The following is an 18,368-nucleotide window of genomic DNA, read 5'->3' as shown; positions in this document are numbered from 1 at the left end:
GCCTGCTTTGGTAGAGTGGGGAGCCCATTATAAAAGAGTAACCTGTAGACAGAGTAATTAGTAGGTACAGTTTTTTATAAAGACTAAATTGAAAGCAGTTTTCATTGAAAATATTCGGGAATGGATAAGAATTTTCCTATCTTTCATTGACTTTGCTTGTTTGATGTTTGAATTAAAGTTATTTTTGTCTTAGACATAAAAATTATTATTAATCTGCAGGGAAGATATAGGTCAGTGGTTCTCAACCGTGAGCAATTTTGCTGAAAGAGGGAAGTGGAGATTGATAGTTGATGGAGTGGTGTTTTGTCAGTGAATGAGTTGGTGTTGGGAAGGAAGGAACAAACACATTCTTGGAAACTGGAGGAAAGGTGGTAAAGAAGTGTGGGAATGGAGGTGTGACTGGCAGTGGACGGGGTGCATGGTACATGTTGAAGCTGCTAGTGAGACAGTGGGATGTCTCCTAGAGGATGAATCTGGAAAGGGCTGAGAATTTGGGGGAGAGAGAGGCTTGTAGTATGGAGTAGGATGTTGGCTTTTAAGATTTTAGAAGTATTTCATGATTGTAGGTCTGGGGAAATCTAAACTGCTCTTCTGTGATTATAATAACCTTTGTCTTTTCTCCTTTCCTCCTCTGGTCCAGGCTTGGGCGCCGGCCACAATGGCTGGTATAGATCAGTCAGATTTTCATTTACTAGGTCGTCCCCAGATGAACTCTACTGTTAGTAGTCCACCTAAAGAAGAAAAGAAGGCACTTGAAGAAGAAAAATCAGAATCAAAGCAGAGTGCCCCAGGACCAACGCAAAATCTCCAAGTAAGTGGAGAGGACAGCACTTAAGGATTCTAAGAGTGATTAGCAAAAAGGAAATGACCAAGTCAGAGAGAAAATAATAATGGTCAGTCTCTAATAGTTCACGTGCTCGGGAGCTAGAAGACTCTGGAGTCCTCTCCAAATCTGAGATTATTAAATGTGGGCCCGTTTCATGATACTGTATTGTTGTACATAAGAAAACTAGAAGTTCTTTAGAAAGTGTATGAGTTAAAGCAAACTCTCCTTAATGAAGAAAGAAAACATTACAGAAAATATTCCAAATTTTAAGTTGTATAAATGTCTGTTCTATTCATATTTTATCTAGGTTTCTATTTGTATGCAGTCAGCTTAACAATGAAGGAACACTAATGGAGGTACACGTACTGATACAATTCTTAAAATAAGTAATCTTGACATAGCTGATACGTAAGATATTACAGTGACTCACCTGGTCATGGGAATGGGAGGGGAAACCTGTCAGCTTTTCCTCCAGCCTCACTTGGAGCCCCCTTCGCCCAGCTCAGCCAATCTCAGACTGGTCTTGGGAACTGACTGGTCTTGGGAACTGACAGTCTGGTCACAAACTATATTATATACTGTTCACATGTGCCTGGAGGATAGCAAAGAAATTAATTTTCTTACAGAGTAGGGTTTTATTTTTAGTGAGGGGAAGGAAATGGGTAATAACTACCCCAGTCACCAAAGTCTGAAAATGTAGCGGACATAGCCTTGGATATAGCTAGGTTAAGCTGAGAATCACTTGGCAGGATATAATTAGAGAAAAACTGGCTCTGAAATCTTCTGAATAATCAATTGACTGTGTTAATAATAAGATCACAGAGTAACACTGAAGTTTTGAACTCTACTTTTTAATGGTTGGCTTTATTCATCACTGAATTTTTGTCTTGTCTTTTGTCTTTCCCTCCAGTTTCAGAAAATTACAGGTGATGCTGGGATTCCTTTGCCTGTCGACTCCTTCCATGTCCCAGTCTCTACTCAGGAGGCCTTAGAAACTTCCAAAGACAACCTGGGGGTCGCAGTCACAGAGCAGCAGCAGGAGTCTTTTGAAGATTTCATTGCTAGACCATGTTCTCCTTCAGCAAACGTCATTTCTGGAACTGGAAGTCAAAGAAAAGAAGAGGAATTACCTAGAAATAGCAGGTCTTCTTCAGAGAAAATGACCAGAGCATAATATACCAAAAACTACTCTGCTAAGAAACAACCTGGGAAGGACCTGCATTCCTGCTCTGACTCACCTGTAAAGCAGAAAAGCAAAGGAATTGGGCAAAATAATTCTTTGCTTAATGAACCAATTAGAAGTGAGTCTTCGAAAAAACACATTTCTGTTAAGAAAGAGAGTACAATAGTGACTGTTTCTTCAAAGACAACTAAAAGTAAACTCAGTCTACTAGAACATTCTGAAAGTGATACTCTTGGATCTGATTGTGAATTTCCAGAAAGCATCCATATTCCATCAGGCCTAACATAAGTCTAAATCTTTTAAAATTATGTTTTTGCCTTCAAATTTTAATAAATTACTTATGTTTTTATTATAGCATATGGTGTTCTAAAATACTTGACTGGAAGCCATTAGAGAAAGATTTATCTATACTTTTTTATTATAATGAAAGTTTTGGTGTATTTTTCCCTTGTGACAGTTTGCACCATTCATTCAGCTAGTGTTTACTGAGGGCTTCATATGTACAGTACTTTTCTGGGTGCTATTGCTTTCAGCAGTGAACAAAATAAAGCTTTTGCTCTCCTGGAACTAACACTCTGTGGTGGGAGAAAACATAAACAACAAAACAGGGTAAGGGGTAAAAAGAGATGGGAATAATAAATGGAATAGTTTTACCATTTGGTTAACTGTCAAACTATTATAAATCGTATGGCCAGAAGCCATTGACATATTTTAATTCACAATAACCAGAGAGCATCAAACAATTTACCAAGGCACTTAACCGTGTTTATGGATTACAGCAACACTATGAAGTAGGGAACTATTACCATCCCCATTTATAGATGAGGAGTCTGAGGAGACATTATGTGAGTTGCCCAGAATTACACAGCTGTAAGTAAGTGGGAAGCTGGGATGTGACCAGAACCCATGCTCTTTTTTTTTAATGTATGGACTTTATTATGTTTCATTTGTTTCTGATTTATGTGATTTTTTTAAAGATTTTTTTTGATGTCGACTATTTTTAAAGTCTTTATGGAATTTGTTACAGTATTGCTTCTGTTTTATGTTTTGGTTTTTTGGTCACAAGGCACGTGGGATCTTAGCTCCCCAACCAGGGATCGAACCCTCACCCCCTCCATTGGAAGGCGAAGTCTTAACCACCGGACCACTAGGGAAGTCCCCCTTCTGTTGTGATTTTTTATGGCAGTTTTTTTAAATTTTATTTTTTATTGACGTATAGAATTACAGTGTTCTGTTAATTACTGCTGCACAGAAAAGTGACTCATTTATACATTTACATACATTCTTTTTCATATTCTTTTCCATTACGGTTTATCACAGGATATTGAATATAGTTCCCTGTGCTATACAGTAGGACCTTTTGGGGTTTTTTTAAATACATCCACTTTTTTAAAAATAAATGTATTTATTTTATTTTTGGCTGTGTTGGGTCTTCATTGCTACACGCGGGCTTTCTGTAGTTGCGGTGAGCGGGGGCTACTCTTCTATGCGGTGTGCAGGCTTCTCATTTTGGTGGCTTCTCTTGTTGCAGAGCACGGGCTCTAGGTGCATGGAGTTCAGTAGTTGTGGCACACAGGCTTCAGTAGCTGTGACTCGCAGGCTCTAGAGCGCAGACTCAGTAGTTGTGGCAAAATAGTCAATAATTTAATACTGAATGGAGAATTAAGGACTCTAGAGCTAACCTTTGGAGAAAAGTAAGAACAGAAAAGATAAGATTTGGAACACTCATTATCCCTGTTTTCATATAACAGGGTTTCTTGTCATCCAACTATTCGTTATCTACATCCTAATTTTAAGGTGTCTATAGATTCCAGCCCTTCTAAGTCAGCAAACTGCTCATCCTGTTTCAGCAAATTACTCACTGATGGATTCATAACATAAACATAATACCGTATAATAGAAATAAAATTCAAATCAACTTTAAAGTGAAATTCTGAATTTTAAAGATATAATATCATGAAGCCATTGTAAATAATACCAGAGATCTGCTGGGTTAAACATACAAAGCCATTGATAAATGAGGATGTGTAGTTAACAATTTTAAAAAGAGATACAATAGAAGTAAAAGAAAAAACAATTGAGTACCAAATAATTAAGAGAAGGCCTTGGAAAACTGTTGAATTTTTACCAGAATTAGCCTGTTTGAGCTGCTAACATTGAACATGCAGTGAAGGACAGTTTACTGTCCCATAAACCAGTTTTGCTGAAATAATCACTCAAAACAAAATGTAATTCTTTTTTTTTAATTGTGGCACTTGTGCTTAATTAAAATTTAACCTAAATTTTACTGGCTATAAGAGAAAATATACTGGATTCGTTTATATAATAACATATTTTGACATAAATTTCAAATGAAAATTATTTTCAAATGTATTTTCAATTACTCTTCAGTCACTACAGATGATTTTAAGTATATGGATTTTTTTTTTCATGTACAAATCATCCTTGAAAAATAAGGATTCTTTTACTTGAGTAGGACTTATCTTAATCCAGAGATCAGATCTAGGTCCAATAGACAAAATTTTAAAACTTAAAATTTTCTAATAGTAAAAGGCACTTAAAAGGTTAAAACCTCCTAACAGACCAGCATTCCGACTATAGAATCAGCTGATTTATGGGTAGTGAGCATTTTGTTATCAAAATACTCATCCACAGCTGAGTGAGCCTATAGCATGGATACATGGTAGATTTCTGTACCAGAAATTGGATGAGCTTGTGTGTGGATCTCCTTCCAAATGCTAAGATTTCAAGGGCTTAACTGAGACCAGAACAGCATTTTCCAAAGTTGCTAGAAACAAAGAGGCCTTTAAAATGTTCCACTGACAAAGGGTTGTAGAGCCAAATAAAGTTTAAAAACACTTCAGACCAAACTCTACTTAACAGTGAAATTCACAGAGCACATTATAGCTCATTCCACATCTCAAAAGTCCTGCAGTCACGAAACATGTTTAAATTTACTGAACCCAGGATTTCTCAAGTTTATTTTACTACAAAATCCTTTTTCTTACATTTTTTTTCTTTTTTGTTGACTTCACATTCACTAATGTCCCATGGGAGCATAGGTGATATTCAAAATATTTAACAAACTTCAAGTGAAGGCGCTAAACAATTAGGAAGCTGTCTGACTAATTAGACTGACCCTAAAACTAGTGTTCTTTGGATCACTATTTAGAGGAAAAATCTGGTTTAAAACTGAGATCTTAATTGATAATCTAACGCCATCAATCTGCAAAGTTGCCTTAATTAGTAGGGTTTTTTTTTCTTTTTTTTGGTTACAGTTGCTGGACTTTGTGTAGCTGATATAATGTAAATCATTTCAAAAAGGTCAAATGTATGATGTCACATGTTTTCTAGCATCAAATCCATTTCACTAAGTCTAAAATAATCTCTTTCAAGAGACGTAATATTTTTTTAACCCTGGAAGGTTCGGTTCTAACCTTAAAATAACTTAAAGACACTTTTCAAAACTAAACTAAAAATTGAAAAAATAAATAATAAGTAGAAAAGGGCAAGAGCTGAAGTAAGAGACATTTTCACTGGCCATTAAAAAAATTCTCTTCTTAAATCTGATTTTTAAAAATTAATAGAAAAGACTGGCAATTAACGTATTTTCCCTGGTGACTACTGCCTGTTTGGGGTGATACAAACATTTACCTAGATAACTGTGCTTTAGGAGTAATAAGAATTATATTTTTGGTCTCTGTCCCAGTTTCTGCCACAGAGTTTCTAAAACCCTTGGTATTTCCTAAGTGATGAGATGATAATGGTGTCTTTTGTTATGTTAACAAGGTGATCTTTAGAAAGCACCTAAGGATGGGAGCCGGCAGCCTGTGGAGCCAACCTTGTGATTAGAGGTTGGACCTTTCAGTCCTACCCCCTTGCCCTCAGGGCAGGGAAGAGCCACTCAAGACTGAGCTCAATTGCCCATGGCCAATGAGTTATTCAGTCACGCCTGTGTACTGAAGCCTCCATAAACCCCCAAGGACAGGGTTCAGGGAGCTTCCCAGTTGGTGAGCACATGGAGATGTGGGGAGAGTGGGCTCCATGATTTCTCCCCATACCTCGTCCTATACATGTTTCCTATCTGGCTGTTGCTGAGTTTTATCATTTTATAATACACCGGTTAATCTAGTTAATAGAATATTTCTGTGAGTTCTATGAGTCACTTGGGCAAATTAATTAAAGCTAAGAAGGGGGTCGTTGGAACCTCTGATCTGTGGTACAAGGGTCAGAAGCACAGGTGACAACATATACTTGGTGACTGGCACCTGAAGTGTGTGTGTGCATTCCTGCTGGACTGAGCCCTTAACATGTGAGATCTGATGCTATCTACAGGTAGATAGTGCCAGAATTCAGTTGAATTATAGGACACCCAGCCGTTTGAGCACTGCTACGCTCTCTCATTGGAAATGGGGTGCTCAGGACCACTTAATGCTTTCCAGGCTCTGGCTTCTGTGAATTCATGACAACAGTAACCTCTGAAACATACACATGTACCTTTGCCACAAAAAACTTCTGATAGACACATAAGAAATTAATAAAAGTTGCTAAGAAAGGGGGTAAGGGACCTAACATTGGTTGGATGAGGGGGAAAAATATTCCAGAAGGAATTACTACTACTATCTATCTTTTGATAGTATGTGATTTTTAAATATGTGATCTCATTAGATTTTCCAAATACAAATAAACAAGATAATTATCATCTTTTTAAAAAAAGGCTGAAGAAAATGTAGTTTTATATACTTCAGGAAAAAGAAAATTGAGGGAGGATTTGATTATAGTGTTCAGTAGGCCAAGAAATGTGAATAAAGAAAGAATTACTATAAAGGGGCCAGAAAAATGATTTAGGAGACAAGACTCTAGGAGACACTTTCTGATAAGCAGAGCAGTAACTCTTGCCCATTTCCTTTGTTTTTGGCCACGAATGGTTAAAGGCTCCTGTGAGAGGGCTACAAGGGGACTAGTGTCCACATCAAGTGGATAGCTTAGATCCTGATACCAACTACTGGAAATTATCCAGGGCCCAGGAAAGAAGTACTGGTAAGCTGCAGTTGCCAGCACGGTGCTTGGTAGATGTAAATATTTGTGGGTCTGCTAAATTAACGGTAAGACTATAATTCATAATATCTTGCACACAAACTAGATTGGTAAGTTTTCAGTGGATGACTTTATTACCATTCCAAACTCAGTTAGATGGAACAGTACTCCTCAATGACTGAGAAATCAATCTTCCTCAATCTTCATGTATCACCATCTGCAAACATTGCTCTCTCTCACAGATTACCTGCCTTCAGCTATGGATGAGACAGTGAGATGCATTTCATTCTCCTCTTCCTGGACACACAGAACAATAACCTTTTCTAACCTCCCTTGGAGCCAGGCAGAGGTCAAGTTTTTTCATTCTTGTTGAAAGGGTATGGGCCTACCACTTTCAGGCCTGGCCAGGAGATATTATGCATGATTGCCCATGTTCCCTTCTGCTGTAGTTTAGGTAGTCATGCATTTAAGACAACACCTCAAGGTGGAGGGGGCATGGGTTCCTGATTCACTACTTGAAAGCAATCTGCTAAGAATGAACCACCTAATTCACACGGGTCTCTGACAAGAGAAATAAACATTTATTAAGTTAAGACACTTGGCTTTCAGGAGTGTTTGTTATACTACCTAGCATCAATTACCTTGAGTAATTCATTGCTAAACTGGTACGCTGGTAATAACCACGGACTAGTGATGAGTCTACTTAATTCCAATCCTCTCCATTTCTCATTGCTGATTTACTCTATACTCACCAGAAATTATTTTTCATAGGACTTCTTGATGACCATGTCAGTCTAGAATTATCCATAGTACCTCTATGTCTATCTCTTCCTCCAATTCACCTTCCCAGTAGGGGACTGGCATTACCCCTCTTTGTAGATACAACCATGGAGGATCAGGTCCTAACGAGATCGTATCTAGAAGGGCCCTGTTCTGCAAGGTTAATGGTTTATTTTGCTATACCTTGGATTCATATGTTGATTTAAAATAAAAAGTGACATGATTTTTGAAGGTTGAAGCTGAGTGGCTGAACCAAATTTCTATAATCAAGTTAACATATATTTTCCCCCTGAGTCTGTACTAGGTCATTTCTTAAAAATTATTTTTTCTATCCTATGAATCTATATGTTTACATGAGCATTAGTTATTATTCCCAACGTCTATGTTATGGACGGAAAATAGGATTCTTCTTGTGTCCCAACTCAAATCAAACAGTAAAGCATTGTTTACATTATACAAGGTTTACATTGCACAGGACTGTTTATATTCTACAAGGATCCTGAGGTCATGTCTAGACCCAATGGGGAAAAATGTCATAGTAGATTAGTAAGGACTGTAATGAAGATGGAAGGGGAAAGTGGTGGCATATGTGCTAGGCATTTATTTCCCCAACTGAGGTCATTTCCTTGTCATGTATCACAATGCTACTGTAGTTGCTCATGTGCTGCAATCCACTGCCCACCCATCCACCCATCTAACATTTTTGAGGACTTAATCTGTGCCAAGGACTCTACTCTCTGCCTGAAAGGCAAGTGAAAAGTACAACCCAGGTCTTTCCTGAAGGAGCACATAAAGGAAGACTGATCTCTGAATAGTAAGTGACACAAGGTAATGGCTGAATGGGTGGTTGCTTTTTATCGTGTACTTGCAGGATAGAAAGCAGAGAGAAAAATAGCTCCAAAGAGTTGGACAGTTATATTATCATTGATTTTCGAGTGACCACCAATTAAAGGGCATGCTTAGCAGCTGGAAATGAGGACCTCATTAGATGACTACAAGAGCCAGACACTTTCAAAACGTTCCCCTAAACTCTCAGTTCCATTTTCATTTCATGAAGAGACAGCTTGGGAAGTCAGAGGTCATGCTCTTGTATGTCCACAACAGGGATGACTTAAGGCACCGGTAAGCTCCTGCTGAGCTGCCACCTAAGGTCATACGACTGTGAATCATGGCGGGATATAATGACTTGGGCAACATTCTTTCCTGCAAATACGTACAAGATGGATGATGAACAGTATTGAAGTATAATATATGGTGCCGATCATGGATTTAAATTCCCTCAGAAATGGAGGAGAAACAATTAGCAAAGGGCATTCTTGACTTCGTTGAGCAGCAATGCCTCTCTGACTCCCGAGACACTCATTTTCAGCAGTCAGGCCACAAGATGTGTCTTCAATTTCTGCAAAATCTAGTTCTAGCTAGATTTGGGGAACTAATGGGAACATGATCTTAATGGATGTCTCATGTTTCTCATGCAGTGTGGCTGTGGAATTTTATGGGATGGAGTCAACAAAAAAGACAGGTCCTTTTTTACAGCATTCTTTGTATCTGTTCAATCTTGTCACTACCATAGTGTCCTACTAAAAGGACGTTTCAGGGACTGTGTGAGGCCTGGTACAGTGCGTTTTTATAGTCAGAGTGGGTCAGCGGATGGAGAATCACATGAGAGAAAACAAGAGGATGAGGTGCTATTCCTGGCTCCAGCTTCACCTCAGAGAATGACCTTGGCAGAAGCACTTAACCTCACTTTGAATCTTTGAACCTCAGTTTTCTCATCTGTGAAATGAGGAAAGAACATCTGCCCCTTTGCTCCCTCTCAGGATTGTTGGAGGATTAAACAGATCAGGGCTATAACCTGAAGTACGGTGAACTCATGAGGAAAAAAATAGACATCACTTAACTGTATAATATTCTTTTTAATCATTACTAATTTCCAAAGGTGAAGAAAACCTTGTTTAAAAAAAATATGTAAGCTGATTGTTTTTCTGGAAACAAAATAAAGGCTCAACTAGCAACCCTGCATTATAAAAGAGAGCCTGAAATGCACATTCCAAATCTACTTCGAGACAGAAAGACCCCCAAATTCCTTCCAGTTTCCTAAGATTTTTCCACTATAATTTTTTTCGTTATTGTCTTCTTCATAAAATGTTAGTTATATTTTGGGGTTTTGCTATTGCATAGTTTAGCATATATAAGGAAATCGTCTTTCCAATTCACTAATAAAAAAGGGAGTACAGGAGAGAAGAAGGAAGAGAGGGAAGAAGGAAGGAATAAATAGAGAACAAACCCACGTGGCTAGAAGAAACTGACCTGAGAAGACAAAACAACTCATAATTTAAAATACTATATAATACAAATGAAGTTAAAGATGTGTTTGCCCAGAAGAGGACTGACTTGAAGTAAACTGATATGATTTTCTGGATAACCCCCTGTATTTCCCTGCTTTAGTGAAACAGTCAGTCATAGAAGAGCTCTATCTACAGGGAAATTGTGAAAGAAATAATCTTCATTTCTCCATGATTCTTTAAAACCAAATTGGACTTTATTCCTTCTTATTTCTCTCTCAAACTCCACTCTTTGACATAGAAAATAGCATTCTGGAATGACTTAGAATTAGAGATCAGTCAATATTTCATGATTTTTAAGGTTCTTCATTATGAACAATGTGAATTTGGACCCAATAATCCTAATCCTAGCTTTTTCTTTAGTTCTATAGTTCTATTAGGCCATGTTGTTAGAGCACTGTTTACACTTATTGCCAATAGTCTCTGGATTGGAGGTCAAACTGTTACTTACCTTCTTCAGCATACCCTTCAATGATTAAATGCCCCCAAGGACTTTTAAGAATCATTTTCATCTTGTAAATATTTTTAAATTGACATCTTAACTTTATAGTTGCTTCCCCTGTGAGGGAAAGAGACTAGGGTGATGGAGGGTTTTTGCTTCTTACTTTTTATTTTTTCAAGTACTTATTACATTTTAAATTAAAATCAAGGAACCAGCACAAGAATGCTAGTAAGGTGTAAGTGAGATGTAATGCTTGGTGTGCATAAGGGTTCAATAGTCCACTGTGAGAGTGCAGCCTTTGAACAACCTCAGTGATAAGTGGGAACCACTTGTCCACGACTATTTTATTTAAGATGCAATACTCATTTCTATCCCCTTCAATACATTTTAAGTACCCCAAGCTAGAATAATGGGGCTAGAGGTGCAAGAAGAATATTATACCAAACAGGGGCAATATAAAAAAACATTACAATCAAATTTTCCTTATTAAAAATATAAGTCAAAAACCTAAATACACTATTATTCCACGGAGTTTTAAGGTATATTAAAAACATTGTGATAGGATGTTTCAAAAATTATGGTACAATCCCCTTCTGACACCCTCATTCCTGAGTCACCACTTCAGCAGGACTGGGCTTTGGCATACTCAACCCACATGATGAGACAATAGCAAAAGAGCTTGATGGCTCAGTTGCCGAGGACTAGCCCACTAGGTTCTGAAGACAAGTGGACCAGGTGCTCCCACTGTCCATGCCAACCACCAAACCTGTGAGTGAGGCTGTCTCAGACCAGCTCTCACTCAGCTGATCCATCAGTTGACTAAAACTGCACGAAGGAGCCCAGATAAAACCAAAAGTAAACACTACCCAGAGGAATCCAGTCCCAAATTGCCAAGTAATTGCTATTTTAAGCCACTAAGTTTTTTGTTGTTTTTCATATCTTTATTGGAGTATAATTTCTTTACAATGGTGTGTTAGTTTCTGCTTTATAACAAAGTGAATCAGTTATACATATACATATGTTCCCATATCTCTTCCCTCTTGTGTCTCCCTCCCTCCCACCCTCCCTATCCCACCCCTCTAGGTGGTCACAAAGCACCAAGCTGATCTCCCTAAGCCACTAAGTTGTGAGGTGGTTTGTAATACAGCAAAAGCTAATCTATACTCTAATACGATTTGGTCAAGTGGGTTTATCCTTGAGAATGCAAGGTTGGTTCAGTATCAGCCAATCAATTCATGTGATTCACTGTATTAGTTAAAAAAAAGGAGAAAATCATATCATCATTCTTTTTAGATAGAGGAGATAAAAAGCATCCCATGAGGTTCAAAATCTATTGGGTAGGGTAAATTTTATAAAACTAGATCCAAATAATAACTACCTTTCCTTGATAAAGGCTATATACCAAAAATACATGGCACATGTATACACTAACAAAAATTATTATACTACTAATTTTTTTAAAAAATTAGCATTTCCTTTAAGGAGAGAATTGAGATAAAGATTTCTAACATTACTGGTCTATTGGAACTGACCTTTTTGGAGCTGTGTATTGAGAGAAATAGAAAGAGAGAGAAGGTTTAGAAGAATATAGATAAAAATGTCATATTTATAGATTGTTTTGATTATGTATTTCATTGGAAACACAGGAAAATCAATAAGCTATTAAATCTAAGAAAAGAGCTCAACATAGGGGCTGGAAAAAAATTAATACACCAAAATCAATTGTGTTCCTCCATAGCATCAATATCTAGATACAATACAAGATGAATTTACCATAGTAACAAAACCTATAGAAAGTATGGGGTTTCACCTAATAAATTATGCAGAAAACCTTCATAATGAAAACTTTATTAGAGGGCACATGAGTAAAAGAAATATATATCACAGGTATGGATGAGATGACTTGCTATAAAAATATAAATGTCCTTATATTAATCCATAAAATTAAATGCAACTGTAATAAAAGGCCAAGATTTTTTTTTTTTTTTTTTTTTGAGGGACAGCATAAAAAAGTGATTCTAAAATGTATCTGGGGGACTTCCCTGGTGGTGTAGTGGTTGAGAATCCGCCTGCCAATGGAGGGAACATGGGTTCAATCCCTGGTCCAGGAAGATCCCACATGCCACGGAGCAACTAAGCTGGTGCACCACAACTGCTGAGCCTGCACTCTAGAGCCCACGAACCACAACTACTGAAGCCCACGAGCCTGGAGCCTGTGCTCCGCAATAAGGGAAGCCACTGCAGTGAGAAGCCTGTGCACCACAACAAAGAGTAGCCTCCTGCCCCACCCCTTGCTGCAACTAGACAAAGCTCGCACGCAGCAATGAAGACCTAATGCAGCCCCAAAAAAGAAAAAAAAGAGCAGATTGCTCTATCTCCTATAAAAAAATTAAAATAAAATAAAATAAAAAGTATCTGGAAGAATAAAGTTCTCCATACAGCTAAGGTAGTTTTGAAAAATAAGCTCAAAATGGAGAATGTGCCCTATACATTAAGATATATGAGAAGTCATGATAGATAAGAACTGTGTGATGCCCTTGGAAGAAACGGCAAACAAGAAAACAAATCAAACAGGTGGCCTAGAAATAGAGCTATATACAGATAGGAAGTTGGCACATGAAAGAGATGGAATCATAGTCCAATGGAGGAAGCTGAATTACAGCTTTTGGGGAAACAGTCTCATTTTAAAAAGAGATATGAGACTGGATCTTAACCTAGTGATATCACTTATGTTGTACCCAGTCCTATATAGCTCACCTAATCTTCACAAAAAAATCCACAAGGCATAAACTATTATCCTCATTTTACAGGTGGAAAAACTGAGGTATGAGAGATAAAATGACTAGCCTAAGAAGTACATGGTGGAGCTGGAACTTAAACCCCACAGAAATCATTCTATTAACCATTATGTTATATAATTCCACCTAATGTACAAAAATAAAATACAACAGTTTTAATATCTAAATGTGAAAAATAAAATCTAGAGAGAATAAAAGAAATTGCAAGGTGATATATTTGTGATTTCAGGGTAAGAGATGAAATAGATCTTTGAAAAATAAAGAAGCATACATTGTATGAAGCAAAAGTGATGAATTTAACTATATTAAAATTATAAATTTATTAATATAAAAAATCTGATTAAAAAAGATGGGCAGAAGAGCTGAATAGACATTTTTCCAAAGAAAACATACAGATGGCCAACAGGCACATGAAAAGATGCTCAACATCACTAGCCATCAGGGAAATGCAAATCAAAACCACAATGAGAGATCACCTCACACATGTCAGAATGGCTATCATAAAAAAGAACAGAACGAACAAGCCTTGGCGAGGATGTGGAGAAAAGGGAACCCTGGTACGCTGTTGGTGGGAATGTTAACTGATGTAGCCACTAGAGGGGTGGGATAGGGAGGGTGGGAGGGAGACACAAGAGGAAGAAGATATGGGGACATATGTATATGTATAGCTCACTCACTTTGTTATAAAGCAGAAACTAACACACCATTGTAAAGCAACTATACTCCAATAAAGATGTTAATAAAAACAAAAACAAAACAGAACAACCATATAATCCAGTAATTCCACTCCTGGGTATAGATCTGAAGAAAACAGAAACACTGATTTGAAAAGATGCATGCACCCACATCCAGTGTTTATAACAGCATTGTTTACAATAGCCAAGATATGGAAGCAACCTAAGTGTCCATCAACAGATGAATGAATAAAGAATACGTGCCATATATACACAATGGAACACTGCTCAGCCATAAAAAATGATTAAATTGTGCCATTTGCAACAACATAGATGGACCTGGAGGGTATTATGCTTAGTGAAATAAGTCAGACAAATACTGTAATGATATCACTTATACGTAGAATCTAAAAAATAAGACAAATGAATGAATACAACAAAACAGAAACAGATTCACAGATATAGAAAACAATCTAGTGGTTACCAGTGGGGAGAGGGAAGCGAGAGGGGCAAGATACAGACTGGGAATTAGGAAGTGCAGACAACTATATATAAAATAAATGAGATACAAGGATATATTGTAGGGCATGGGGAATACAGCCAATATTTTATAACAACTTTCAATGGAGCATAATCTATAAAAATGTTGAAACACCATTGTTGTACACCTGAAATTAACATAATATTGTAAATCAATTGTACTTTAATAAAAAATTAGAACTTTATGTACAATAAAGGATACCAAAGTCAGACTGAAAAACAGTTGATGGGTAGAAGACATATACATTATCTAAAACCCAATAAAGGACTCAAAATCTGAATACAAAAACTTCTACATCTCTAAAGACACTGAATACTCAATAGAAAAATGAGCAAAGGTCATGATAGGCAATTCATAGAATGGAAAACATGAATAGCAAGAAAGTATATGAAGACCTAACTTTTCTAGAATCAGAGCAATGCAGAATTAAAACACCTTACTTCATATGAATCCACACATGCCAAATTTCCAGAAGTTAAAATGCAAATTATGCCGTGGAGCAACTACGCCTGCGCACCACAACTACTGAGCCTGCGCTCTAGAGCCTGGGAGCCACAACTACTGAGTCCGCGCGCCTAGAGCCTGTGCTCCGCAACAAGAGAAGCCACTGCAATGAGAAGCCTGCGCACCGCAACGAAGAGTAGACCCCTCTCGCTGCAACTAGAGAGAGCCTGAGTGTAGCAACGAAGACCCAATGCAGCCAAAAATAAATAAATTGATTACTTTTTAAAAATGCAGATTAACAGCATGTGGTGACAAAGGATATGGCAAGAGAAAAATTCCAAGTATTGCTGGTGAGGGGAAAATGGTACAGCTATTCTGGGGAGGAATCTGTGAAATAAGGCATATATATGACTTCTACCTCAGCCATTCCACGGCTGCACTGTTACTCTGCACTGTTACTCAAGGGGACATGTGGAAAGAGTGTATTAATGCTTTATGGTGGACATAAAGTGTTGAAAATAGCCTAAGTATGTATCACCAGGGTAATGGATAAGCAAAACATGGTATTAACATATGGTGGAATATTAGACAGTGGCCAGAAGCAATAATTTCTATGAAGCAACATAGACAAATTTTAAAACAATAATTTTGTGTAGAAAAAAATAAAAGAATAGGATATGATTTTTAGTCGATACTACTTTTGCAAAAGTTAGAAAATACAAAACAATTCAGTATTTCAAATATATACATATGTTTAAAATAACTATGAAAGGTGAGTTGGGAAATTACATATTAAATGGCCCAAATGGTGCTATATAGGGGAAAATAAAGGAAATAAATCTGGCAGAGGAACATCGGGGCCAAAACCAATCTTAAAAGTATTAGAAAATAGAGTGACCATACACACTGATGATAGAGTGACATGAACTGAGGCATATGGTCCCTTTTGAGTAAATGCCTTAAATACAAACTAAAAAAATAATGTCATAAGATTTACAAGCACTATAAAAATATTTAGCATTATTGCAGTAGATAGTAGAAATATATAACCTTTCAACTTAAATAAAAACAAGACTGATGAAATATCATCTTTGTTCCCATGTCATCCATGCAAAGGAAGAAATAATAAATCAGCTTTTAAGATAGAATTTTTTACAATGAGAGATTAAAAAACAAAGAAAAAGAAACCCTAACTGTTTATCCCATGAAGGGAGAAAAAAACAATTTGAAAAGTCAGAGTAGAACTCTCTGAGGACAATATTTAACATCAATTTTTGTAAAACAGAATTTTAAGAAGCTGGTTTTGAATTGTTTACAGAGTTTCTAATTAGCATGCTGAGGAAATACAGGGTCCATCTTAATCCAGAAGCAAATAAAAAGTTCTGACTCTTAAAATGCTAGGCTCTAGAGTAGGTGCGTGCTGGTGTGCTGGTGTGTATGTATGTGTGTGTGCACGTTTGCTGTGTGTTTTCAATAAACTCAAGAGTACATAAGGGTGTATGTTATTACATTGTAACAATTCTTGAGCAAGTCTAACTGAAGGTCAGTAGCAGACAAGTAGATGCCGCTTGGGTGGCCCCCCAAACTCTCAGGTAATGCGCAGATCTGGCTTGGCAATCACGTTCTGCTTTTAGACATAATGCATTTTTATGTTCTTGTTAGCATTGAAAGACTAACTTGAATATTCTGCAACTGATGAAATGGACAACAGAGCAGTAACCTAGAGTTTACAAGTATTTGGGGCAGTAAAACTTTAGTTCTAGATTTAACTTGGATTTTAGTCCTAATTTAACTTGGATTTTCTACAACACATTTTTTTTCTATAAACTGGAGGTATATACCACCATAATCCTAAACAACCTGTGACTTTGGGCTTCAGGGGTCTAAGCCTTCTCTCTAAGTGACTGAAAGGTACAAGTGGATATTAGACCCGTCTAAAAATTGTCCTTTTCTGCCCTCACATAAAAGGGTTCAGCTTGATTTTTGGATAGCTGTCATTAAAAAAAAAAAAAAAAATGTGCAAAGAGCTAATGCCTTTTGCTACAAGACAAAACCATTTCTCCTGGACATGCAGTAATAGGAGGCAATGCCATGTGTTGGAAGCATGCACATATTTTATGACAGATATTAATCTGGAGGTTAACAGCTAGGTGCTCTGGTTGAAGTAGTTTATTTCAAACATACATATAATGTTAACCCACTTTGTAACAAAGCCTTCAACATTTCATATGCAAATTCTTTTTTCTTTCTAGTTTAAGTCCAAGGAAATCCCTATAAATCTTGTCTCCAAAGAGAAAATATAAAGAATTCATAAGATTAAAGAGTTCTTATCAATGGTATAAAAAACTAGAAATGTACTAACTAGACAAAAATGTAGATGTCTAAGAGAACGTCCAACAAATAGAAAAGTAGAGGACTGCACTGAGATTGCAATCCTGAGAAAAATACATTATTTCTAAATGAAGAAGTAAAAGGAGATAGTATAAATTGAAGCCAGAAGAAAAATTTAAAACCTACAAAAATACGTGTCAATACAAAGTTAAAAACCCATTAATTTTACTATATACCCAAAGGCTTCACAAAAGATCTCATGAATATCACAAATTAAAATAAAACAAACAAAAGCCAGAAATATTGTTTTCCCCAAATTGTACTACTACCTGCTTATTGCTTCAGTGGTAAGAAGAAAAATTATCTTCAAATAGTTAAATTGTATACCTACTTATATTGTAACTCTTAGGTGGATCTTGTTATATAATATATATGATCTTTAAAGAAAACTTGTTGATAGTTTATTTTGGCATCTGTTAGGAAATTCCTATTTAATTAGATAAATCTCCTTAGATAACTCTTAAATAAAAATAGATGCAAATATAGTATGTTTCATATCATTCATTTTAGACCTCTAAGAGTTGGAAAAGCTCAACCTGGAGAAGAAACTAGTTTTATTGAGGGAAGAAACTACTTTCCAGTTTAGAAGAGGAGGGATTATCCCATTTCTGTAGAGGAAGCAATCAGGAAGATACAAAAAGAATGATCCTTGCCTAGTGCTAAGGCCAGAACTACTGTGAATATTGTACCAGATCTTGTAAAAACAGCCACTGTGCTGGCACTCACAGGCCTGGGTCATGGTGTGTTTAACAATAAAACTTTGTTCCAAAGGATGGAACTCCTTTGGGCCAAAAAGCTTTCACCTGCATTACTCCATTAACCTCACTGTTTTGTTATGGGAAATGTGTTTATTTTTTGAAATGACATTGAAATATATCCTTAAAAGAACACTTTAGGTCTCAACAAG

At 36.8% G+C, this 18,368-nt stretch overlaps 1 protein-coding gene across 1 annotated transcript in view; it reads left to right on the top strand.

The window, feature by feature from the left end:
* The window catches only part of LOC132597818 (centrosomal protein of 78 kDa-like), a 70,102-nt gene that overhangs the window by 27,657 nt on the left and 24,077 nt on the right, over positions 1 to 18,368 (top strand). The window contains exons 7-8 of the mRNA XM_070046277.1: positions 641 to 811; positions 1,737 to 1,926. Of these exons, the coding sequence (XP_069902378.1) occupies positions 641 to 811; positions 1,737 to 1,926 (361 nt within the window). The remainder of the gene's footprint in view (positions 1 to 640; positions 812 to 1,736; positions 1,927 to 18,368) is intronic.

This window comes from Globicephala melas, chromosome 9 (assembly GCF_963455315.2).
Source record: "Globicephala melas chromosome 9, mGloMel1.2, whole genome shotgun sequence".
NCBI lineage: Eukaryota > Metazoa > Chordata > Mammalia > Artiodactyla > Delphinidae > Globicephala > Globicephala melas.
Note: the sequence above shows the minus strand (reverse complement) of the source record. Positions and strands in the feature narration are given on the sequence as shown.